We start from the raw sequence: 27,286 nt of genomic DNA, 5'->3' as shown, positions 1-27,286 counted from the left end.
GAAGTCTAAGTGTTTCTGCTTATGGAGCATTATAAATTCTGTTTGGAGTATTTTCCTTACATTTTTGCCATCATTCACTTTCCTTTTTTCACTGTTTAGAATTTAATATAGACAAGATTTCAATTGATAAAGATAATGATGTATGTCTATAAATTGCATTGACTGACTAGATTATAATTTGGCAGTTCCATTATTATGCCTATTGCCAGAAAAATTACTGTTTTTACAAGCTTTATTTTCTAGACCTTATATTTTATATTTATATATATATATATATATATCTCCAAGCAAAGCAGAACCAAGAAGCATGTTTTTCCAAAATTAAAAGTTGGTGATTGCTTTTACCGTGCAAAATAAAATAGGCTGGGAAGTTTATAGAGAACTGATTTTATCTTTGCATTGAGGTAGTAGCAGTTTTATATAATGTAAATATACTTGAATAGCTATCGCCTAGACCGTGGTCGGCAAACTGCGGCTCACAAGCCAAATGCGGCTCTTTGACACCTTGAGTGTGGCTCTTCCTAAGCCTTAGGAATACCCTAATTAAGTTAATAACAATGTACCTACCTATACAGTTTAAGTTTAAAAAATTTGGCTCTCAAAAGAAATTTCTATCATTGTACTGTTGATAGTTGGCTCTGTTGACTAATGAGTTTGCCGACCAATGGCCTAGACTGATCAACAGGAGTTATTTTATTTCATACTGAATAAAATTACTAGTGAAAATGCTATTTGTAAGTTGTTTTGATAATTTGGTAATGCTTACATCACTTACTCTCAGTAAATTACATCATTTTGTAAGAAAGAAAAAGCATAAACCAGTATGTAGTAAATTGAATAGATACAAAACTTTTTTACCCCATTATAAAAATGTTACATGTAGACACCTTTGTGTAAGTAGAATAGAGTAAGTTGGTCATTTACTAATAAGACACCAAGAAAGTTACAGTAGCAAAGAGAATATAAATTGTCATTGTGTTTTCTTTTTCTTTCTGTGTCCGCTATTTCTTTTTTCCTCCATAGCCAAGCTCACCCACACCTTTCCTGCCACAGTTCATATTCACTGACACAACAGGTGTGAGAAACCAGCCACCTCAACTTTCCAAAGTGTGACTTCAGGACACAGCTATTAGACAAAGACCTAAGCAGAGAAGCAAAGAAACATAATGATGCAGGAAGCTTAAAATGCTGTGGGTTTCATTTCTGTACCATCAGTAACCTCAGTTTCATGATTCAACATTTTAGATGTAAATAATTTACAACAATAAAAGTGAGAGCACATTTATGTGGGATAGGAGTAAATAATTTAGTTCTAAGATGTGGTACGCCCCTAGTAATGAGAAATCATTGAGAGGTATTCATCAAATGTCTTCAATGGACTCTGCATATGTGTGAAATTTTGTGATTTAAAAATGTGTTTCCTTTATTTTATTTCCATTAAAATTTTAAATAAACATAGCCATGTGCATTAGAGTGGGGAGGGGGAACAACAGAAGGAAAAAGCAGTGATGACTTCAGACTCATTTCGACAGTTGACATGAGTAGCCACATCTCTGAAATTCTAAATGCTATTCATCAGTGTGTGTTGATAAAGGATGGGATAATTTGCTAAGAATTATTTTTACAAAAAAATGTATGAGATTTATTCATTTCAAATTGAATTATTGCAGGGCATGATCAGAACTAAACAGTTCCTGGGAATCTGAGGAGGATAGGATCAGGTTGACATTGTCAGTGAAATGGAGAATTAGATAATTATGACCAAATGCTTTTGACAGTAATTAAAGTACCAGGCTAGGACAACACTCCTTTTCAGACTTTTCAAATCTCATCCTTTTGGAAAATACACCAGAATTTCAATCCCCTTTTCTGTTTTTATTATTTACCAGCTATGGGGCCTTCAGCAAGTTCCTTGGCCTTCCTGAAACTTGCTTTCCTTAACTGTAAAAATGGGGCTACCTACTTATGTGATTGTTGTGAAGATTAAATGATAGCACCCCAATGTGGTCATAGCATAAAAAGTTAGCATGTAATATTTAAGAAATATTAGCTAATAATAAAAAAAAGAAATATTAGCTAGTATCAATTATCCTATATAATAAAAGGTTAATATGCAAATTGACTGAACAGCGGAATGACTGGTCACTATGACATGCACTGACCACCGAGGGCAGATGCTCAATGCAGGAGCTGCCCCCGGGTGGTCAGTGCACTCCCACAGGGAGAGCACCACTCAGTCAGAAGCTGAGCCTCTCCCACCTCTGCAGCAGTGCTAAGGATGTCCAACTGCCAGCTTAGGCCCACTCCCCAGGTGGAGCGGGCCTAAGCCATCAGTCAGACGTCCCCCAAGGACTCCCAGATTGTGAGAGGGCATAGGCCAGGCTAAGTGACCCTCCCCCCAAGTGCACGAATGTCGTGCACTGGGCCTCTAGTTTTACATAATTTATTTTTATTCTTTTTTAAGAAGCTGTATGGAATTTATAAATGCAGGATTTGCACAGATTTTATCCTGAACCTCTGCTTTGCCATACATTAAGTGTATGATCTTGTGCAGAATCCTTTCTAAATCTCAGTTTCCTCATCAATAAAATAAGGATAATGATAACTGTAAGGATGAAATAACATATATGAAATAACATAACTGTAAGGATGAAATAACATATATGCAATAACATAACTTTAGCAGAGTGCCTGCCTCAGAGTAAGCACTCAAAAAAAGTATATGTGTGTATCTATCTATATGCATATTATAATATCTGTACACTTGCACACACAGGAAAAAAAGACTTGAACCAGTCTCTGTACACACACACTAACCTACAGTCCTTTACTAAGATGTCTTTCTTTCACATTATATGTAACTCACAGCAAGTCAGTTGTTTGGCTTCCCCAGTCCCAGAAGCTCACCAACAGTGACTGGAGGTAAAACAGGAGCTGCAAACGCTGGCTCTGTGGCAAGTGTGACTTCACAGAAGATGGGGAACTCTGTAAGACCAGCAGCTCTTTCAGCGCAAAGGCTTGTTGGCCTTCGTTACTGCGCTGAGTAAGTGCATAATAAATGAGTGCTGAATTGAATTGAGAGATGTTTAACATAGCCTAAAGGATGCTTAAAATGACCATCCTCTTTTCAAAAGAAGATAAACTACATATACATCCATTTACAAATATTTATTTGCCAAAATGCATATAAACATTATAGAAAAATTCCATTGAATCATTTAAAATGAGGGGAGGTGGCCCAGCCAGTGTGGCTCAGTGGTTGAGCATCGACCTATGAACCAGAAGGTCACAGTTCGATTCCCGGTCAGGGCACATGCCCGGGTTAGTGCCCAGTTGTGTGCATGCATGAGGCAGCCAATCAATGATTCTCTCTCATCACTGATGTTATTATCTCTCTCCTTCTCTCTTCCTCTCTGAAATCAATAAACATATATTGAAAAATAAAATAAAATGAGGGGAGGTAGATAGAAATCTCAGGGAGTTAGGCTAAAGGTAGAAATAGTGGCTCAAATTACATCTTATTTTTCTTTTCATCTCAAAGTATAGCCCTGGTGTTAGTGTTTTTCTGATAGCATCTTTTCATAATTCTGCGTGTGTCACCCTCCTTAACTCAAACGTCCCAGTGCTATTGGCCATGAGCACGAAATCCTGCTGAGAGACTTGCTTCTGGAGAAGAATCTGTCCTTCCTAGGTAAGTATTGCTTACATCCTGCCTAGCTCGTAACAGCTCCAGGAGTGCTTAAATATATACTTTTAAAATCTTCCCCTTGCACTTATTGTGTACTAAAGGAAGAGTGAACGATGATTGATGCTCTACATGTTATCTTTTATTGATTTAGAACTGAGCAGGAATCTAGTTACCTAATCCCCCATATATACAGCACATGCACAGGCTTGCAATTAATATTTTATAGAATAAGTGGCTGAAAAAAAAATGCTTTAATATCTGATACAGTATTACTTTTGGTGTCATGAGATATTAACCATAATCTAGGCTTTATGAGAGAAGGAAGCAAAAGAAATATTGTCTATAAAATGCTTTATATATTAAAAAGAATGGTTAGAAAAATTCCTGTTAGGTATGTTTGTCTGGTGTACGGGATCGGGTAGTACTTTTCCTTGAAAGCCAGATATTAAGCTTTTATTACTTTTATGTCAAACATTAACTGTCATCATAGATTTAGTGTGATTTTAAAAATCTCACATGTATGCCTGTGTTTGTGTGCCAGTGTGGAATCTTATTACAGACTGTTATTTCTTTCAGTATCTCTGAAGCATTAGAAATTAAGCCTCAAAGGGCATGCATGTGATAACAGTGGAAACCGTAAAGCACTCTACAATGAATGAATTCCTCTTTTCCATGTTAGATGTGGTAATTTGTAAACGTTCCATATAAACCGTATTATTGTACACATCTTGTTTTATGTAGATATTTAAGAGTCTCCCTAGTGTGATTTTTTTAGGTTAAAAAATAAAAGAATATTGAATTACATAATTTTTGTTTGAAAATGGACAGAGAATTGGCCAAAGAAAGTCGAAAGAATGGTTTTACATCAGTCGGAGAGGGATGTTGACTACAGCTCTGCAGGAAATCCGGTTTAAGGCTTAGCGTTCAGCGTTTTTATGAATGAATTGGAAAATGGAGTTGAATGTGCCATAAGATTGTTGGTAACTTGGAGGTGGGAGATACAAATATTCTCTAGCTAGTGTTAAAGAAAGTTGATAAATTAGGAAAGTGGCCTAAAATTACTGAATTAAATTTCCGTATGTAAAAGCAGCAAGTTTTTTTCATATAGAAGGACAATTGAAATGTTCAGCCTATGGAAAGAGGGTAAATTAGATAGAAATTGCCTTTTAAGATTTAATAAATAATAGAATGTATAATGGATCGGAACCAGTTGTGATAGATGACTCCTGAGGCACCATGAGATATGTTTTAGAACCATGGAGTTCTCATAGTGTTATGAAATATCAGATCACATCGATCACTCAGTGGCCAATATAGCATGGCCAAATCTATTTCATTGTTTCAAACCACCAACTCAGCAGTCATAGTTTCAGGACTGCTTGGTGTTACTCTCTTGGCACCATCTGCTTATGTGTAGTCAGGCCCTCAGCACCATTTCTTTGCTTAGCCTAGCTTTTCTCTGCTTTCTTCCTGAGGATGGAAGACCAATAGCTTAAATGTGGTCTAGTCCCAGGTTTTCAACTCCCTTGATTCTGGGAACTGAGTGTGTTAGACTAGCTTCACCATGGCTGACAAAGGCAATGCAGAAACATAGCCAGGAGTCATTACCACTCACAGACAAGTTCAGAAAGGGGATTTAAAATTGATGGGTCCCATCTATTCCTCTGTCCTATAGCATCTGGAGGTAATTATTTTATTGAAGCATACCCACAGATGATACTTAACTGATCTTTAAAAATAAATGAGTTATAGGATGTTTAGCTGACTCCATGAAACCTCAGTCCTGCTTTGAAGCATTTCCTCATCAGCATACAAAGAAGTTGTTAATTTATTCTATGCCTTTTAAGGGTTTTAATGTAGTACTGAATTAATACATGTTTACATATGATTAAAACATCAGAATTCAGAGCCTTGTATGAAATATGGTTATGGGGTTTTTCTTTTACCCCTTCACTATGATTAATTAGATCTGAAGTACTATGCCAGGTAAATTTAGATAGATCATCATTTTAAATCCAACTATGGGAAAATATTGGTATATAAATAGACCACTAATCTGATCGTGTGTTTTCTTTGTTTACATGTGTACTTACACTTTGAATTTTGTTGCAGAGACATTACAAACATGTTTGTTTTACTTTGATTCTTTTATAAGCAAAATTGCAATCTCTGTCTTCCTCCCTTGCATCCTTCCTCCCTTCCCCCTCCCTCTCTCAGGGTTTCTAATCTGGACTACTTTAGAAAGGCAAGGATTCTTACTGTTTATACGTAACCCTTCTTAAGAATTATGACCTCCTTGAAAATTTTTTACCTCATTTAAATGTTTCACCTATTGTGCTCTGTATGTCATTTTATAAAATAAATATTTTATCTGACCTCTTTTATCAATAGAAGAGAAAAATAAAAATAAATTACCTTTATCTTAATCCTAATCATTTCTTAAATTTCCTTGATTCTTAACCATATACTAAGCAGTTGCTATAGTAAAAGATTTAACCAGGCAATACTGGAAAGAAAGAGAGTCCTTTTCTTTGATGATTTGGGTGTACTCATTGGGATTTATCCTATCTTGTAAATTTATTAATTTTGTACAACTGAAAATAGGTATATTATATTAAGAGAAGTCACAGTTGAATAAAGGACTTTAGTTTCTCCAACTAAAAATTTATAGTCATATATTCATTCATTCTAAACAATAAGATTTGGAGTTAAGTACTATTTTAGACACTAGACAGAAGCCCCGTGAAGTCCTCACATTTGTGGAGTTATAGTCTAGTAGTGAGATAAGCTACAAACAAATGAATACAGATAACTCCTAGCAGCGGTAACAGTTTCCATGCAGATGTTAGCAGTAATTATTATAGAGGCTAAAGGGAACTGAGTTGGTTGGGTATTTCATAAGGAATCAACTATTTAAATCCCTACCTATCAGAAGGTTAAAATCAGATGCCATTTTCAGAATAACAGGAATGTGACACTGGGGTCGAGAGGCGGGGAATTTAAGTGTATTCTTTCCTGCCTGAAGAAATTACCATGTGAGGGACCATCTTTGCTTACTCCCCCAATTAAATACACGTGTCTGCTTCTCCCTGGGCCAAGAGAAGAGAGCGGTAGACGTGCTAGAAGGCAGCCTGGTCTCTGGAACTTTGAGGACAGGTTACCCCGTCCACTCATGGGAGCCTTCCTGCTCTGGGCCTACAGCTCTTCCCTCCGTTGCTGTGGTTAGAAAATGCATGTCTGCTCATCATCTGCTTTCCTGGCCACTGATGACAAAGTGGACCTATTTAGGTTGTAAGTGACAGAAATCTGGTCAAACTGGATCAGACACACACAAAAGGAGAACACACAGCATCCCTGGGAAACCCCAAAGAGGGAACTTGGCTTCTTGTGTGTCTAGAGCACAGAAGAAGCAATGTCATCAACATCTCCCCTTTTCTCCCTCTTGTGTTCTGCTTTCCTTAGTGTGGGCTTCCATTTGCAGGCAGTAAAGCTGATCCTTGGCAGTTGCTAGTCTGCTGACTGCTTAGAAGTTGTAATCCTGGAGAAAAGTTGGTGATTCTCTTTTGTCCCATTACAAATCTCAGGAAGGGTTCTGATCAGCTAGTCTGGGTCTTGTCCACCCCTGTGGCCAGTGCTGAGAGTCACGTATTGACTACCAAAATCACAATGTGAGAGTAGGGTGGCAATGCCAGAAAAGATGGGGTCCAGAACAGAAAAATCAAATATCTCACTCACCCCATTACAGGTTCCAGTTTCTCTCCCTATAACCAAAAGGCACTGGGGTTCAAATCTGTTATTGTTATTATTGGATTGGATTCTTGGGTCTCTCTCTCTCTCTCTCTCTCTCTCTCTCTCTCTCTCTCTCTCTCTCTCTGTATGTGTATGTGTATGTGTCTGTGTGTGTGTCTGTGTAGGAGATCCTTTGTATTTTTCAGAACTGCAAATATGCCTTCCTCATTGTGATTGGTTCTGGAACAGATGGGGCTGGCCCTGACATCAGTGACTATAGTTAAAAGAACAGGCAGACACAGGCTAACACCCAGCCATTCCTCAGAATTTTGGAGTTGCAAAGGGCTCTAGTGACCATCCAGTCCCCCTGCTTTGCTTAAAGGAAACTGGCCCCAGGCTTTGCATCACAGCTAGTGCCCTCCCAACAGCTTGTCCTGTATTCTTTTACTCTACTGTGCTGGTGTATCCCTCCTTTTTTGGCATTAAACCAGAAGAATTGAGAGTGATGTGGTATAAAATATAGACAGGTTCTACTCTGTCTTTATAGCCACCGGTTGGGGGGTATCAGCCTACCCAGCCTTCCTTTGCACTGTCTCAGCTTCGTGACCTCCCATTTGTTTGCTATCTTTAGGGCACTTCAGTTTTCACTAGTATTGTCCCCTAAAGACCTAAGCAAAGGACAAGGTCAGAGCAGTCAGTTGTATTGCTTATTAGTGGCTTTGATAAGAGGCTTTGGGGGAAGAGGTTGAAACTAATGGCTATAATGAAATTTTGGGTCCTCTAAAGATTTCATTTGTCTGTGCTATTGGTCTCCCCATTAAAAGCATATCTGTTCTGTGTACCTTTGCACATGGGCTGCATATCATAGCAACTTTTATTACTGAAACTTTGCAAACCTCTTACATTGGGTAGAAAAGACTGAATATAAAAATATGGGATACAAAGATTATAGCACCAAGTATTGAATGAGACAGTGTTTTGGGGGAAAAAATAACAGAAAAAAAATACTAGAATAGAAAAGATATACTATAGTTTTCTCTTTTTTATTTAAATTTATTCTGGTGACATTGGTCAGTATGATCATATAAGTTTCAGGTGTGGGTTTCTATGTTACAAGATCTGTATATTACACCATGTGCCCACCACCCAAAGTCAAATCTTCTGTTGCCATATATTAAGACCCCCTTCTCTCCCCACCCCTCTTCCCTCTGGCAACCACCACACTGCTGTTTGTGTTCATGAGTTTCAGTTTTATATCCCACATATGAGTGAAATCATATGGTTCTTAGTTTTTTCTGACTGACTTATTTCACTTAGCATAATATTCTCAAATTCCATCCATGTTGTTGCAAATGGCAGTATTTTATCCTTTCCTATGGCTGAGTAGTATTCCGTTGTATATATGTACCACATCTTTATCCAGCCCTCTATCTCAGGACACTTTGGTTATCTCCTTGTCTTGGCCACTGTGAATACTGCTGCAATAAACATAGAGGTGTAAATATCTTTGTGAATACATGTTGTTGTTTTTTTAGTTTTTCAGGCATATACCCAGGAGAGGGATTACTGGTTCATATGGTAGCTCTATTCTCAGTTTTTTGAGGACTCACCAGACTGCTTTCCATAGTGGTTATACCAATCTACGTTCCCACCAGCTTGCAACCGAAAGAATGAAATACCTAGGAATAAACTTAACAAAGAATGTGAAAGACCTATATAATGCAAACTACAAAGCACTATCAAAAGAGATTGAAAAAGAAACAACAAAATGGAAAAATATTCCGTGTTCACAGGTTGGAAGAATCAACATAGTTAAAATGGCCATATTACTCAAAGCAATATACAGATTTAATTCAATCCCCATCAAAATTCCAATGTCATTTTTTAAAGAAAGCCGAAACCGGTTTGGCTCACTGGATAGAGTGTCGGCCCGCGGACTGAAGGGTCCCAGGTTCGATTCCGGTCAAGGGCATGTACCTGGGTTGCGGGCACTTCCCCAGTGGGGGATGTGCAGGAGGTGGCTGATCGATGTTTCTCTCTCATCGATGTTTCTAACTCTCTATCTGTCTCCCTTCCTCTCTGTAAAAAATAAATAAAAAAATATATTAAAAAAATAAAAAAGAAATAGGATGAGAAATCATCAGATATGTATAGAACCACAAAAGACCCTGAATAGCCAAAGCAATCCTGAGGGGAAAAAATATAGTTATCATTTGTGTTGATGTATATCATTTTTGCCTTTCCCCAATTTAGTAAAAATATAGGTGTTAAAATAGTCTTTTTAATCTAGCATTTAGAAAGCTTTTGACAAATTCATAGATAAAATGCCATACTAGAATGTACCCTTTTTGTTTTCAGATGTTGTGGACTGAAATTTTACCCAATTTCTCTGGGATTAACTGTATTTTTTAAAAATTTTAAGCCTTTTAATAAAAACAGAAGAAAACCTCAAACTTTTTCTTGGTGGTCCCCATGCCCTTCTATGATTCTTAAGTATATGTTAACTAGTTTCAGATGTGTTTCATTCTCTGACTCAAAGTCAGCCTTTTATTTAAAAAAAAAAAGAAATTGTGTAATTACTACTTAATTGCTTTGGATATTTTGGGTATTTAGAGGAGCCAATAATTAAAAGGCCAGAGAAATTAAACTTTCACAGTGTTCTTTAAGTATGTGTAATTTTTTCTTTTTTTTTCTTTTTTTTAGTATATTTATTGATTTCAGAGAGGAAGAGAGATAGAAACATCAATGATGAGAGAGAATCACTGATTGGCTGCCTCCTGAATGCCCCTTACTGGGGATTAGGCCCACAACCTGGGCATGTGCCCTTGATCAGAATCAAACCCGGGACCCTTCAGTCCCCAGGCTGACGCCCTATCCACTGAGCCAAAACAGCTAGGGCCGTGTCATTTCTTCTTTAAAATGTCCTCTAAAGGCATGACTGACAACCAAAAAATAAAAGAGGAAATATCACTTTATCTGTGGATGCAATTGTCTTGATTTTTTTTTAGCTCAGTTGGAGAGAGGAGCGTCTAGAAATCAAGAGATTATGCAGTTTATCTCTTCAGGAAGGTGTTATCTAAATAATAATATCCTGCAGATGGTCATCACCTCTCCTGTGCTTCAAGATCTTCTAGGAAGACATGAATAGTCTTTAAAATGCACTTGTATTTGCCTGGCCTGAAAGCTCAATTGGTCAGAGTGTTGTCCCAATACACCAAGATTGTGGGTTCAATCCCTGGTCAGGGCACATACAAGAAGCAACCAGTCTTTCTGCTCTAGGCCCCAGTGGCCTCCTTCGAAATGGGCAAGTTTATGAAACCTGGGAAGGTGGTGCTGGTCCTGGCTGGACACTACTTCGGACGCAAAGCCGTCATCGTGAAGAACATTGATGATGGCACCTAAGACTACCCTACAGCCATGCTCTAGTGGCTGGAAATGACAGCTGCTCCCAAAAAGTGACAGCTGCCATGGGCAAGAATAAAATTGCCAAAAGGTCAAAGATCAAGTCTTTTGTGAGAGTTTATATCTACAATCATCTCATGCCCACAAGGTACTCTGTGGATATCCCCTTGGACAACACTGTCGTCAGCAAGGACATTTTCAGAGACCCTGCTCTAAAGCACAAGGCCTGATGGGAGGCCAAGGTCAAAGTTGAAGAGAGATACAAGACCGGCAAGAACAAATGGCTCTGTCCTCAGAGCAGAGGCTTCAGACCTCGTATGTGGAAGACAATTTGGCAGTGAGACAAGGGAGTGAACAGAGAATGAGGCCAAAGGGAAGAGTGAGCTGATGACTGAGTCATAGCCTTTAGATCTTAGAGTTGGAACCCTGAACCTCCAAATGGTCAACCAAGTTTTAAATTTATACCCAATGGTTCGGATAACGATCCTAATAGTAAGGAACCGTTCAAAGTCTGGGGATCGGGCCAAATTGATGGGGCTGACCTTAAAAATCCCCTATAAGAGCCCTGGCCGGTTTGGCTCAGTGGGTAGAGCATCAGCCTGCGGATTGAAGGGACCTAGATTCAATTCTGGTCAAGGGCATGTACCTTGGTTGCGGGCACATCCCCAAGTAGGGGGTGAGCAGGAGGCAGCTGATCGATGTTTCTCTCTCATCAATGTTTCTAACTCTCTATCCCTCTCCCTTCCTCTCTGTAAAAATATCAATAAAATATATATTTTTTAAAAATCCCCTATAAGATCAGGGATAGAAATTTCTCAGGGGCCTAGGCCAGGTGAGCAAGGCCCTTTATTCATAAATGCTGCTTCCTATTCTTATACTGTCATTTCCTGTGAACTTTGCCAAGTTGTTCCCTCCTCTTTCCTTAGGAAATCTAGGATAAAAGAAACAGTGTGGAGGTTGAACCAGGCCTTGGGAGTTCAGTAAATAAAAGAGAAGATGGCCAACACATCACATAGTATTTCAGATGTGTGGAGTAACCTCTTCATAGATATCTACCTAGATATCTATGAAGAGGTTATATATTTATATCTATGTCTATATCTAATCCCTAGTGGTGACACATACTTTAGAAGCTATCCTTTCTGAGCTCTGGGAAGGTGGGGTCAGAGTAGGGGAGACAGTTGCATTTTCCAATTCTCCACAGAAAGATGGAAAAATTCCCTAGCCTCACTGACATTTTATGTTCAGGTTTGGGGTTTTGTTTGTTTTTTATTTTCACATTAAGTACGTCATGCAGTCTCCATTGTCATTGTAGGTATTGTGCTAGTAACTGTGGTCCCGTGAACCAGAGTGCGGCATCTGCCTTTTAAAGGGATATTAGTGTGTGCATGTGGATTGCTTGGTGACCTTTGAAATTTTGTTTTGAGCTGCTGTCAGAAATATCATTTTTCTTTCTGAAATAGATTTGAACATCTGCAGAGGTTGATCAAGCTAGGATAGTTTAATAAAATATTAATCTCTCTTTTTTAATGTCAACCAGCTTTTAAAACTGTTCATTGGCTACCTAAAACATCAGCTCAAGGCACTTGTGTTGATTATAATAAATGCCTTTTCCATTAAACATTCTTGTGGTCAGAGTGCATTTAGAGGATAGAAGTGTTTCCAGTCTCGTTCGTCTGCCATCCTGTTTTCCAAATTCTCTTGGTTTTGAAGTAAGATTACTTTAACAGTGTACTTTCTTATCTCAATAAATAGTTAACTTAAAATTTTTTTATAATTCAAGGATGAGAGGTTGTTCTGAATTCTGGCATCCTTCAAAATCTGGATAGTTGAAGGATACCAACTTTTAATAAACCTTAACTTAAATATCCAGTTTAAATATGTCTTGTCATTAAAAGGTTCTTTACATCTAAAACGCTGACCTTTCAAGATGTACACAAGACTTCTCAAACTGAGTTTCTGAACACTGGCCATGAAACCACTGTCTTGGCCTGACAAATGGATTGGAAATAAGCTACCCAACCCTGGGAATGGGCCATTAATTTTAATCAAAGGTGATGCAGGAAGGCGAATGGGATGCCTGACAATGTCAACAGCCCAGTAGGTGTTAAGAGACCACACAGCCTTCCTTGTTACTTGGCCGGGCCATTAGTTGAGGTTGGGTGAAGACAGAAAGCCATGTCTGGAATTGAATGACCAGGTCACTCCAAAATCTAATGGAGAACTCCTCATTTCAGAAATCACGCTGTAATGTCATTAGAAGTCAAGGACGGCACTTAGAAAAAATCAGAGGGAAACAAAAAATTTTAACTAAGAACCTAGCTAGTTTTTTCAAACTTTGTAAAGCTCTCTATTTTCTCATCTTTTTTCCTTCTGAATGGATCATTGACGTTTATACAGGATCAAGAAATCAAACAGACCTAGAAAAAAAATCTCAAATCCTGTTTGCTTTTCATTCAGAATTACATATTGTTGGTTATAAAACTCTGGTAAATGCCAGAAACAATAGCATACCAAAGGATTTAAGCAGGATGATTAATTCTCTGTGTTGACCTCATTGTCCTTGTCCCTCTCTAGTGTTCTTATGTGTAGGAATAGCTTCACTAATAGAAACTAGACTTTCTTAATTGCTTTAATAAAAGTATTTGTTTTATAATTGTAAAGGCCACTGTACCTTACCGTAAATTGTCAGTATTGGCTGATAACATTAGTGATACTCATGGTAATGAAACCTTTTATTTTAATCAGTAAGTATATTTCATTATTTTGAATATTTTCAATTATATAAAAAAAGTAGCATATGACAACTTGAATTATAAAGTTTATACTAAAGACATAAAAATGCAGAAGGGACAAAGAGGCATTCTTATATCTATTCTTCATGTATTCTGACACAGTGTTGCATGCATAAGAAAGAGATGTATAACTGTGTTAGTAATTTCTATACATTTTTAAGAAAGAAAAGCAATTATGTGGCTGTCTCATTAGTGGAATACTGTAATAAGTAATAGTATTTGTTCTTCCTGTAGATGAAGATCAGCTCCGTGCAAAGGGTTATGACAAAACACCAGACTTTATTTTACAAGTACCAATAGGTAAGTTCTTAAACTCTGTTATGCATTTGTTTATAGAGAAAAGGAATGTTTTTTTTTCATAGATTTAAAATTTTTTCTTATACTACCAAAAGTTACCAGAGTAGATTAGCTTTATAATATTATATCTGAATGGGTGAAATTGCTAGAAAAGATTATTTTAAAATAGCAGAAAATAATAGGCTCAGAAGAAACCTACCCCTTAAAATATTTTACATATATTTGAGAAATAAATGTCTGAAGATATTTTAGTTGCTGTTTTCAAGTCACTTCTCGAAATATTACATATTTAAAATATGGTTCTGTTGAAAAGCCAGGCTCACTTTTGTTTGCTTTCATATTCCTTGTCAACTTACACAGTCTCAGAATAGGAGAAGAACTTTCGAAGATGATGATGAAAATAAAAGGGATGTGATTGTAGCATAAATGTTTCTTGTAACAAACACATACGATGTGTTGTTTTATAATTATGTCCATAGATGACAGGGAGGGTTCAGCCTCTGCTCATTAATGTGAAGCATAGAGAGGCCTATGCAGAGTTCAGAATTTTCAATGTTCCCTTTCCTTTGCTCCATATTAGTAATGCTTTGTCCCTTAGCTGTAGAAGGGCACATAATTCACTGGATTGAAAGCAAAGCCTCATTTGGTGATGAATGTAGCCACCACGCCTACCTGCATGACCAGTTCTGGAGCTACTGGAATAGGTAAGGTCCCATTATTTTTCTCTTAAGATAAACGATACTCAGCTGAAATCTCATTAGAAAAAATATTTTGTTTAGCTGGTAAAAATGCTGGTAGCCTTTGTTTCTAGTAAATACAGAGACTTGATTAATGTATTCATTTCAGATAATTTAAACTTCTCTGCTTTCATAATGTTGCTTCATTTTTTAAAACTAAAAATCTTCACATAAGGTCAAAATTAGTATATGCTATTTTCCATTTTATAGCGATAATACTGGTGTCACTCAAACTATGGATAATAAAATGTAGTTCACATTATGATACTGACATTGACTTTTATCCTCTTGATGTGAAATCCCTGCCTACTGCCAAATGTTAAAAAGTATTTTATCCTCAGCTCTCATAGAATATACAAACAACACAGGGTTGGGCAAAAGTAGGTTTACCATTGTGAGTAAAACACAATGGGTAAAACAGAGTTGATTCTTATACTATTTTTATTTATGAATTAAGGATTATGTTATTTATTATTATTATTAATAACCTACTTTTGCCCGCCTCTATATAAAAGGTCAAAACAAATTACCTTCCAGCAATAGAAAACAGTTTACCTACCAACTTCACAGTCAACATTCCTGAGGTCATGGAAATCTCAGTGATTAAGAAAAATGTGGTGTTGAAGGAGACCATATTCCAGCCATCTTATTAATGCCATATTACTGAGTACCCACTATGTGCCTGGGCCTGCACAGTATCTCAGTTAATTCTCACAAGGAAGTCACTTTTACTCTCACTTTACAGATAGCTAACTGATACTCAAAGAGAGAAAATAAGTGTCCTACAGCTAGTCATCAGAGGCCTGCATTTGCCTCTCCCACTTGCTAACGTGTTATTTCCAGCACAACTATATTTTCAATTACAATACAAGTGTTGAAACTGGCTTTTTCTATTATTGAAATCCCCAGTTTTCACACACACATCCCAACCCTCCTTAGAACAGGAGGTGGATTCAGGGGTAACCTTCCTAGATGAACTGTGTTCCTTAATCACTGCCGAAGAGTAAGAATGCAGGAGTAAGATGACATTGCCCCAGAACATTAAGGAATGAGACAGTAGCATCTATGGACAATAAGTCTTATCCTGGGGGAAAACAGTGGCAGACTACAGAATTGGGCATTATATTGTTACTCAGCCTTACAAAAGGCCAGCGGACCTGCCTGTAGCAGCTGTGCTAACCTAAGCCCACTTTTTGCCATGGTAACAATGATCATGACAAAATGCTGAATGTAATGGCTTTCTTGATTTTCTTGTGTAATTGTGCGTAGCATCCGAGCTTTACTTTACGGGGATGGAGGAGAAAAGTGCAAAATGTTTTAGAAATCATTGCTGTTTCAGCGTTTCCTGTCTTTTATTCAGCCATTATTCAAATTAGCAGTAATGTTGCAAATTGAATTTTCAATTTTTAGCAATTTTATTATGAGTTTGAAATAGTAAAGAAAGCATCATTTTTGATAGTATAGGAAAAGCAATGACAAGAGAATCAAATTGTATAAGTTTAAGTTGCTGAAGGATTTTAAAAACGGATAAACTCCATCATTATGCTGTTTGAGTCAAAATATGACTATCTCTCCATTTTGGTACTGGTCAACTCTTAAGAGGAATCCCAAATAGCAGAGCTTACTTAAAAATTCCATAAGCATATCTTTATTCTAAAACAACTCTTTTTGAGTGCCTAGTACTTCCTATTTTAGAGACTGATTAAATAACCTACTCACCTGTATGATGGATCTACGGATTATTGACATGGCTGGAGAGGATCCGAACAATAGACGATTTAGTACAGTTTCCTTTGGACTGGATTTTAGATTATTTTGTTATAAGCTACTTCTATATTCTAGTCATGATTGGCTTACACCACTATTGATTTACATTCCATAAACTTTTTTTTATATATATATTAGACAGCTAAGTGGGTACATAATTCATTTAGGGTATGTTATGTGATAAGGGAAAGCCAATCTAGGTTTGGAATGTTCCAAACCATTCAAGGAAGAAGTATTCTACACAGAAGTCATTACTGTTACCAAATATCTATAGAGAGACCAAAAAATATAAGTAGTGCTTTCACTTAAAATGGAACATGGAGTCATTTACCTGGACATAAAATTTTGGTTATAATCTGATAGAAACTCACCAGTGATGGGCATTTTGACAGCCCATTATGAAAGTATAGATCCTACTCTTCATATTTGGACTCAACGCAACTCAAATAGCCCTTGCTAAAGCCCTCCCAATGCAGGTAGCTTTTCAAGGCAGTTTGGTTGCCATTTGGCCTAACTGCTGTGTTTGTGTGCTAAGCCTCTTGTTGACATAAAAACTATTATCTAATTGTCATTATTTTTAGATTAAACATTGGATTTTATAATAAAACTATTCAGTTAACATTTGTAGAATCATAACCTTGTATAAACCAATTTCCCCACACAAATAACTACAGATCCTCTAATATTTTGTTTCATATTTCTGTGTGAGTTTTCTTTTTATATAAATTGATATTCTCACTCAGCCTTTCAGCAACTTTTGATAAAGTTGATAACAACCTACCTCTTTATGAAAACATCTTCTTTTTTTGGCTCCCAGGAGATATGCTGCTGGGTTTCTTCCTGCCATGCCAGCAGCATCCTCAGGCTCCTTTGCTGGCTCTCCTTCTTCGCAGTTCTAGGCCCGAGGGCCTGGGAACTGCGTGCTCACCCCTCTCCCCTTTTCTGTCTGTATTCACCCCTTGGTGTTCCCTTGGAGATCTCATTGGAGACACTGGCTTTATAGGCCATCTCTATGCTGGTATCTCCTAATTTTGGCCCCTGGCCCTAACATTTCCCCAGCGTATATATTATTTTTTTGTCAATCCAACTGCACACTCAGTACCTTTTCTTGGATGTGTACTAGGGTATCTCATACCTAACGTGTTCAAAACGAAGCCCTTGATTTGTTTGTTCACTCCTCCCTCCCACCCCAAGCTCAACTAATGGCACCACAATTTGCCAAATACGCAAGCTGAAAACCTGTGTATCATCTCCAGTCCATCAGCAGTCGCTTTCAGCTCTATCTTCACCACATCTCCAGCGTGCCATTTATCACCATGCTGTCACCTCAGTGGCTGTCACCACTTCTTGGACTATTGCTGCAACTTCCAAACTGGTCTCCTTACGTATATCAACTATTGCACTCCTGCCTGTGGTCAGTTTTTATAACCCAATCAGAGTGACTCTCAGAAAATATAGATCAGTTTGTGACAGTTCCCTACTCAAAACTCTTTCATGGTTTCCCATCACATTTACAATAAAATCCAGACTCTTTACCGTGACATTGAGAGCCCTGCATGATCTGCCTGTCTATGCCCAATTCTCTCCACAGCTACCTCTCTTCCTTCACCTCACATTCTCTCCCTCTCTCATACTTCTTTGGCCATGCAGGCTTGCTTGGCCTTCCTTGAATCTACATTGCTTATTTCTACTTCAAGACCCTTACTCTGGCTAATCCTTCTGTTTGGAATTTTCTTCACTGGGATCTCCCCTTAGCACTAACTCCTCACAGCATTCAGGTCCCTGCTCATATTTCCCCTCCTTTAGGGGGACCTTCCCTGACCACCCAGTTCAAAAGGCATCGCCCTCAGTCATCTCTCTCCTCACTTGGCTGTACTTACCCCTGTCTGAGTGAATGAATAGACTCTGGTTGGAAACACTTATATAAACAGCAGTTTGCTTGTTTGACTACAAGCCTTTACCGGTAGAAGAGCTTCACCTTTTATATTGTTCTTTCTAATTACTATATGTAGTGTGCCCCTCATTCCTTTGTAATCAAAACTTAAGAAATTTCCCCTAGCTTGATTAACCTCAAAAAATTTTTTTTTAATTTTGCAGTGCAGTCAGAGATTTTAAGTACAGAATATAAAGCTGCCTTTCTGCTAATAATTTCATAGCATTTATCAAATATTATAATTGCTTGTTTACTTGTTATCCTTAAGAGTTTCATCTTATCTGTATGTCTTATTCATCATCAAATACCCAGAGGCTGGTGCAATACCTGGCACATCATAGGTGATCAGTAGATATTAACTGAATGAATGAGTGAATGAATGTATGAATGAATTTTCTGATACATGACAGACAATAACATTTTGAATCCACCATTAAGGATTATGTCAGACATTGTGACATTAAACTACAATAGGGCCAAACTATTTTCTTTGAGAATGCCACTCTAAGGACAGTAAGAAAAATGCCTATTTTTATTTTTTTTAATTGAGGTGTAATTGACAGCATTATACTAGTTTCAGGTATACATGATGATTTGATATTTGTATATATTGCTAAGTGATCACCCCAGTCTAGTTTGTTGAGAAATATCAGTGAATTGCAATTTCTCAGAAAGATATTTGATTATCTTCAAGCATATGCAAGATGTGGTGCGTAGGGAGGGCATACTGAATGATTTTCTAAATCCGGGGGGCTAAGTAATTGTTGAAAGGACAACTCTTCCTGTTGACCCACTATGATAGAGTTATCGTATGAGTTACATATGACTCAGAAATGTTATCCCAAACCAAACCAACAAGCAAAAGATTAAGGGGAGTGGGGGAGCACTATAAGAGTGAAAACAAAACCATTATGATCATCAGAAAGAGTGAGGGAAGAAGACTAATAAAACAGATTCTGCCAATAGGACGTGACTCAGGAGCACAGTTATTGTCAGGAGCCCAAGAATAGAGTCCATTTCTGAGATTATTTCTGGAATTATGGAGAACAGTTTAAAATTAATGCTAAAATGCCTAGTGTCTAGCAAACTTTAACACATATTAAAATCACCGGGGGAGGGGAGGGTGGGCATTTTAAAAAGTGGACTTTATCCCTGGAAAACTGATTTAATTGGTATGTGTTGGCACCTGGACCTTGGGAGTTTTTCTTTTGTTTTGAAAACTTTAGATAGTAATGCTCTAGCATTGAAGTCAACTCTTTCACCTAGCCTTGATTTTCCAGCTTGCCCTAGCATTCCTAGCCTGTAAGCTTCTAAACAATCTTGATGAAACCAATAATAGCTTTATTAAGGATACTGGTTGAGATCAGAAACACTTCCCAGGCACTGCATTAGTCAGTAGGTACCCAGCCGCTACCTTTGGAGGATTCATAGTGAGGTCTGAGGCAGTAAATTTCAAAGACAGAACCTGAACCCAGGTCTCCCTGTGAACTCACACCTGTGCTGTATGCTCCACCATGCAGCTTCATGTCAGTCATGGTGATAAGTCTGTTACACACAGCTACTTATTCTGTGGTCAGTTCATGGATTTGCTACGCTGAAGCCCAAAAGCTCTGCAGCATACTAGGTTCAGGTAGTTGGAGAAAATGGGCCAGGTGTTCTCTGTTGCTCTCTCAAGAGCCCTTATTCTCTATTCAAATACACATCTGTAGGATTACAAAAACCTTTCATATATAGCCATTCACCCAGTATATAATTACTCCTAATTGTTGGAGCTGAAATTCACAAAATTGGAGGGTTTTTTATATACAGTACAGAAAAAGTAAGCATGTAAACAAGTAAGTCTGTTTTAATAAATAGCAGTGTTTTTAAAAAAAGTTTTATTAAAATATAATTGACATACAATAAACTGCACATACTTAAAGTATACAATTTGACAAGTTTGACATCCTATATAATAAAAGGCTAATATGCAAATTGACCGAACAGCCAAATAACCGGTCACTATGACATGCACTGACCACTAGGGGACAGACACTCAATGCAGGAGCTGCCTCCTGGTGGTCAGTGCGCTCTCACGGGGGAGTGCCACTCAACTAGAAGCCCTGAGCCAGGCTCACAGCTGGCGAGCGCAGCAACGGTGGCAGAAGCCGCTCCCACCGCCATGGCAGTTGGACATCCCCCGAGGGCTCCCGGACTGTGAGTGGGCACAGGCCAGGCCGAGGGACTCCCTCCCCCACCCTGAGTGCACGAATTTCTTGCACTGGAACACTAGTATTTAATAAATTCACAAAGCATCACCATGACAGAGAGAGTGCTCATACCTACCAACTCCAAAAGTCCCTGGCACCCCTCTATCATCCTCCCTCTCAGTTCCTCCAGTTCTCCCTGCACACACAGCAACCACTTATCTGCTTTCTGTCACGTTGGATTAGTTTACATTTTCTAGTATTTTCTGTAAATGGAATCATACAGCATGTATTCTTCTGTTTGGCTTTCTTAGTCAGCATGATTACTTCAATATATACCCATACTGTTGAATATATCAGTAATTCATTTTTTATTCCTGAAAAATATTCGAGTGGCTATGCCATTATTTGTTTATCTGTTCACTTATGGATGGACATGTGTTGTTTTTTGTTCCGGCTATTAGTTATAAAGCTCCTATAAACAATCATGTGAAAATCTTTGTATGGTTTTATTTCTCTTGGGCAAACACCTAGGAATGAAGTGGTTGAAACATCTGGAAAGTGTATATTGACCTTTTCATTAAAAGATTAAACTGTTTTCCAAAATGGTTGTACCAGTTTACATTCCCATCGGTAGTTATGAGAGCTTTAGGTGTTCCCCATCTTCATCATTTGATACGGTTAGTCTTTTTAACTTCAGACTTTCTGATACTTGTGTAGTAGTGTCTCAATGTGATTTTATTAGTATTTCAGTTCTGACAAATGATATTGAAAATCTTTTCATATGTTTATTTCTATGTGTTTATCTCTTTGGAGAAGTGTCTGTTCAAATCTTTGGCTCATTTTTAAAGTGTTTTTCTTATTATTGAATGTTGGTAGTTTTAAAAAATATTCTCGACATAAGTCCTTTATCTGATATGTAGTCATATGAAATTCCATCTCCCAGTGTGTGGCTTCTGTTTTCATTCTCTTAACAGATCAGAAGTTTTTAATTTTAATGAAGTCCATTTTACCAATATTTTATTTTTATGGATTTTGCCTTGGATGTCATATCTAAAACATCTTAAAGTTTTAAAAAGCTAAAAAAATAAAAAAGGTCCCCCCCCTTTCTTCTAAATCATTTATGATTTTACATTTACATTTCAGTTAACTTCTATATGTGGTGTGATATATGGATCAAAGTTCATTTTCTTTCGTATGGATATCCAATTGTGCTAGAATCATTTGTTGGAAAGACTATCCTGTCACTACTAAATCGCCTTTGCACATCTGTCAAAAATCAATTGACCAAATATGTGTGGGCTTTTTCCTGAATTCTCTTTTATTCTATTGATAAATTTGTCTATATCAAGTCTATATTGTCTTGATAACTATAACATAATTTTGAAAGCAGAGAGTATTAAGTTCTCCAACTTTCTTTTTAACAGTATTTGTGTCCTTATAATAGGCCCTTTGTATTACCATCTGAATTTTAGAATATGCTTATAAATTCTTTAAAAATTCTCCTAGGATTCTTATTACAATCAATTGAATTTATACATCAATTTGTGAAGAATCGATGTCTTAATTCATATTGAGTTTTCTGATCCATGAACATGGCATTTCTCTATTTATTTAGGTCTTTTAATATTTTTCTCAGAAATGCCCTATAATTTTCAATGTACACATCTGTCAATTTTTTCTGTCAAATTGATCCTTATGAATTTCATATTTTTTTTTAATTAAATCTTTATTGTTCAGATTATTACAGTGGTTCCTCTTTTTTCCCCCTCATAGCTCCCCTCTACCCAGTTCCCACCCCATCCTCTGCCCTTACCCCCCCTCCCCGCACTGTCCTCATCCATAGGTGTATGATTTTTGTCCAGTCTCTTCCCACACCCCCCACACTCCTTTCCCCCCCGAGAATAGTCAGTCCACTCTCTTTCTATGCCCCCGATTCTATTATATTCACCAGTTTATTCTGTTCATCAGATTATTTATTCACTTGATTATTAGATTCACTTGTTGATATATGTGTATTTGTTGTTCATAATTTGTATCTTTACCTTTTTCTTCTTCTTCCTCTTCTCAAAGGATACTTTTCAGCATTTCATGTAATACTGGTTTGGTGGTGATGAACTCCTTTAGCTTTTTCTTATCTGTGAAGCTCTTTATCCGACCTTCAATTCTGAATGATAGCTTTGCTGGGTAAAGTAATCTTGGTTGTAGGTTCTTGGTATTCATCACTTTGAATATTTCTTGCCACTCCCTTCTGGACTGCAAAGTTTCTGTTGAGAAATCAGCTGACAGTCGTATGGGTACTCCCTTGTAGGTAACTGACTTTTTTCCTCTTGCTGCTTTTAAGGTTCTCTCTTTGTCTTTTGCTCTTGGCATTTTAATTATGATGTGTCTTGGTGTGGTCCTCTTTGGATTCCTTTTGTTTGGGGTTCTCTGCACTTCCTGGACTTGTAAGTCTATTTCTTTCACCAGGTAGGGGAAGTTTTCTGTCATTATTTCTTCAAATAGGTTTTCAATATCTTGCTCTCTCTCTTCTCCTGGCACCCCCATAATTCGGATGTTGGTACGTTTGAAGTTGTCCCAGAAACTCCTTACACTACCTTCATATTTTTGGATTCTTTTTTCTTTTTGTTTTTCCGGTTGGGTGTTTTTTGCTTCTTCGTATTTCAAATCTTTGACTTGATTCTTGCGATATTCTAGCCTGCTCTTGGAACTCTGTATAATATTTTTTATTTCAGTCAGTGTATGCTTAATTTCTAGTTGGTCCATTTTCATAACCTCGAGGGTCTCACTATTTCTTGAGGATCTCATTAAGTTTATCGGCAGTCTCTAGAGAATTCTTGAGAAACCTTAAGAGTGTGGTTTTGAACTCTATATCCAGTAGTTTGCTTTTCTCCATTTCTGTCATTTGTGTCCTGTTTCTTTGTCTCCGCATTTTGGCTGCTTCCCTGTGTTGATGGAGTGGCTTTCTGTGCTAGGTGTCCTATAAGGCCCAGTGGCTTAGCCTCCCCAATTACCTGAGGTGGACACTCTTGGTGCACCCCTTTGTGGGCTTTGTGCACAGTCTTGTTGTAGTTAAGCATTGATTGTTGTAGGTATCACTGGGAGGAATTGACCTCCAGGCCAATTGGCAGTGAGAATCAGCTGTGTCTGCAGTGGCAGAACTTCTGTGCTGGAGACACATTCTGGGGCAAGACTTGCTTCAATGGGGCTTTGGTGCTCACTGAGTCTGCCCCCTGAGTGTGTCCCTTATGGATCTGAGGAGTTGTAATCTGGACGATCCCACTCTGACCACTGGGTACACTGGCTCTTGGATCTCTAGGGAGGTGCTAATTTAGCCTCTGCCTGAGGCTACCCAGCAGGAGCCCAGCTGTGAAGCAGTGCAAGCTGCTATGGGGCCTTGGGCCTTCTTTTGGAAGTTCTGGGTTTCTCTGACCCAGCTGCAGTTTGTTAGGTAATTTTCAGTTTGCAAAGGGCCAGGCCTTTCATATGCAAAAGCCTCTGCGCACAGCTTGGGTGGGGCGGGGTCTCTGGGGATCAATAGGGCGGAGCAAGCAGCTATGGCTGCTCCTCAGTACTGCCCTAAGAGGCCCAGCATCTCAGTGTCCCGGTAATCGCTGCAGGTATCTCTGACAGAAAGCCGCCCTCGAGTTCCGACCGATGTCAGACAGTCCAGTTTCTCCTGTATCAGTCTGGGTCCCCAGAGACTCGCCTGGAACTGGAGTTCAGAGCAGTCAGGAGCTTGAGACTCCCTCCCGATTGAAAAAGACAACCGTGTCCTCAGTTTCCAGCCCTTTCCACGTGCGCCGCGTCCTCAGCTGCCAGCCCTTTCCACGGGTGCCTTGTCCTCAGCTGCCAGCCCTTTCCATGTGCGCCACATCCTAGCTGCCAGCCCTTTCCACGTGCACCGTGTCCTCAGTTGCCAGCCCTTTCCGCTTGCGCCTCTGCACCTCTGCACTTTACTTCCACACCGCACCTCCTCTGAGTCTCAGTGTGCTTTTCTCTTTCCTTTAAGTTGTAGAATTTCCACTCAGCCAGCCTTCCTGTGGTTCTGGATGATGTCTGTTTTGTCTTTTAGTTGTATTTTTGAAGTGTTGGTGCGAGGCAGCAATTTCCGGTTTTTACCTATGCCGCCATCTTGGTTTCTCCCTGAATTTCATATTTCTTGATTCTATCGGAAGTGGTAGCTTTTATTTAAATTACAATTGTTCACGTTACTACAGAGCAGCGGTTCTCAACCTGTGGGTCGCGACCCCTTTGGGGGTCGAATGACCCTTTCACATGGGTTGCCTAAGACCATCGGAAAACACATATATAATTACATATTGTTTTGTGATTAATCACTATGCTTTAATTATGTTCAATTTGTAACAATGAAATTGGGGGTCACCACAACATGAGGAACTGTATTAAAGGGTCATGGCATTAGGAAGGTTGAAAACCACTGCTATAGAAGAATATAGTTGATTTCGTATATTGATCTTGCATCCTGCAACTGCATAAAATTCATTGATTAATACTTTAATGTTTTGGTAGATGCCATAGGATTTTTTATATCCTATGTCATTTGTGAATAAAGACAGTTTTACTCCTTTGTTTTTCAATGTGAGTGCTTTTTTTTTTTAATTGGAATCTCCTATTTGAGATTAATAGTGATGAGAGCTTACATTGTTACCTTGCTTCTGATCTTAGGGAAAAGGCATTCAATCTTTCATCATTATGAATAATACTAACTATAGGTTTTTGTAGCTGCCCTTTATCACATTGAGGAAAATTTCTTTTCTTCCTAGTTTGCTGAGAGTTTTTATCAAAAATGGATGTTGGATTTTGCCAAATGCTTTTTATGCATCTATTAAGGTGATCATATGGGTATTTTTTTAATAAATCAGTTAATATGGTGAATTACAGTGTGATTGATTCTTGAATACCAACCTTACATTCCTAGGATAAATCCCACTTGGTTAGGAAGCAATATCCTTTGTATATTTCATTGGATCTAATTTGCTAAAAATTTGTTAAGAATTTTTGCATCTATGTGCATGAGTGATAATGGTCTGTGATTTATTTTTACTTCTTAATAGTCAGACTGACATACCTTGATATGGGGTTGGAGGGAAGAGAAGACATAAACCAAAGAACCTATATACTTACATGCATAGCTCATGGACACAGGTAATAATGTAGTGAAGACTTTGTGGGGGATAGGCCTTGAGAGGAGGGGGTAAAAGGTGGAAAATGGGAGATATCTGTAATACTATCAACAATAAAAATTTTTAAAAAGATGGAATTCAGGTTATCTCTTTTTTTTCCTTGAGTGAACTTTGCATCTTTTAAAGAATTCATCCCATCTAAGTTGTGGAATGTATTGTTATAGGCTTGTTAATCATTTGTACACCATAAGCGTCTAAAGATGCAAGTGATGGACCTTTTTTAATTAAATTCAAAATATCATGGCAGTTAACTGGTTAAAAATATTTCTTTATGCTTTTAATATCTGTAGCATCTGTAGTGATGTCACCCTTATTATTCCTGATATTGATAATTTTGTCTTCTTTTCAAGATCAGTCTGCCTAGAGCAGTGGTTCTCAACCTGTGGGTCGTGACCCCTTTGGTGGCTGAACGACCCTTTCACAGGGGTCGCCTAAGACCATCCTGCATATCAGATATTTACATTACGATTCATAATAGTAGCAACATTACAGTTATGAAGTAGCAACAAAAATAATTTTATGGTTGGGTCACAACATGAGGAACTGTATTTAAAGGGCCAGAAGGTTGAGAACCACTGGCCTAGAGGTTATCAGTTTTATTGTTCTTCTGAAAGAACCAATTTTTAGTTTTATTTATTTTTTCTATTGATTTTCTTTTTTTCTCTTTTATTGATTTATACTCTTATCTGTATTTTTTTCTTTTCTTGAATTTCACTTTTTTTTTTTTTTTGCTCCTCTTTTTCTAGTTTCCTAAGGTGGAAAGCTGAGGTTATTGTTTTGAAAACATTCTTTTTTCCAATATAGGCAGTTTAATGCTGTAAATTTGCTTTGAAGTACTGTATTTCACAAAATACAATATGTTGTATTTTCATCTTTACTTGGTTCCAAACATTTTTTAATTTTTCTTTGCATTTCTTATTTGACTCATAGGCTATTAAGCAGTATGCTACTTTGTTCCTAAATATGTAGAAAATATTCACATCTTTCTGTAATTAGTTTCTCATTTAATTTCACTGAGATCAGAAACAAATTTGAATTCTTTTAAAGTGTTTGAGATTTGTTTTCTGGCAAACTCCAACTGCCTAGTCTTCCATTCTCCCAGAGGTCTCCTCAATCGGAAAGAGAACACTGGGCTTCACCTAGGTCCCTCCTCCACATCTTGCAGCCTGAAAACTCTCTCTGGGTGGCAATCAAAGGGCTCCCTCTTTTGTTTCTCATCACAGGGATACCACTGTCCCTCACTGCATGATGCCTATTGTCATCTATTTTGTTTGTTTGTTTTTATGTTATTTCCAATAGGAGGATAAATCCAATCCTTGTCCCCAAATAGATGTCTCTCAATTGTGGTTTTTAACACATAATTTAACATATTGTAAACCAGTTTGTCTTGTTCAACATTAACCTTATAATTTTATTTATGCTATTTAATTTATAGATTTTATTGTCACTCCAAGCAAATTTTCTTAAACATTCACTATGAATAATCTATGAGAGTACTGTGCAAACCTACTTTCTTTTGGTGTCTCTCTCTCAAACAGGCATCTA

The 27,286-nt window shown here is 37.8% G+C and overlaps 1 protein-coding gene and 1 pseudogene across 2 annotated transcripts in view; both read left to right on the top strand.

Annotated features, from left to right (window-relative positions):
• Positions 1–27,286, top strand: part of CDIN1 (CDAN1 interacting nuclease 1) — a gene marked incomplete at its 5' end in the record, with an annotated part of 219,308 nt that overhangs the window by 105,464 nt on the left and 86,558 nt on the right. The window contains 3 exons of the mRNA XM_081114040.1: positions 3,624–3,691; positions 13,849–13,914; positions 14,510–14,615. Coding sequence (XP_080970166.1) covers positions 3,624–3,691; positions 13,849–13,914; positions 14,510–14,615 — 240 coding nt within the window. The remainder of the gene's footprint in view (positions 1–3,623; positions 3,692–13,848; positions 13,915–14,509; positions 14,616–27,286) is intronic.
• On the top strand, positions 10,718–11,049 carry LOC308535500 (large ribosomal subunit protein eL27-like; annotated as a pseudogene). Its single transcript has one exon. The product of its transcript is annotated as a large ribosomal subunit protein eL27-like (transcript).

Source organism: Myotis nattereri, assembly GCF_964212035.1.
Source record: "Myotis nattereri genome assembly, chromosome: 1".
Taxonomy (NCBI): domain Eukaryota; kingdom Metazoa; phylum Chordata; class Mammalia; order Chiroptera; family Vespertilionidae; genus Myotis; species Myotis nattereri.
The sequence above is the reverse complement of the archived record's forward strand: the minus strand, read 5'-3'. Positions and strand labels throughout refer to the sequence as shown.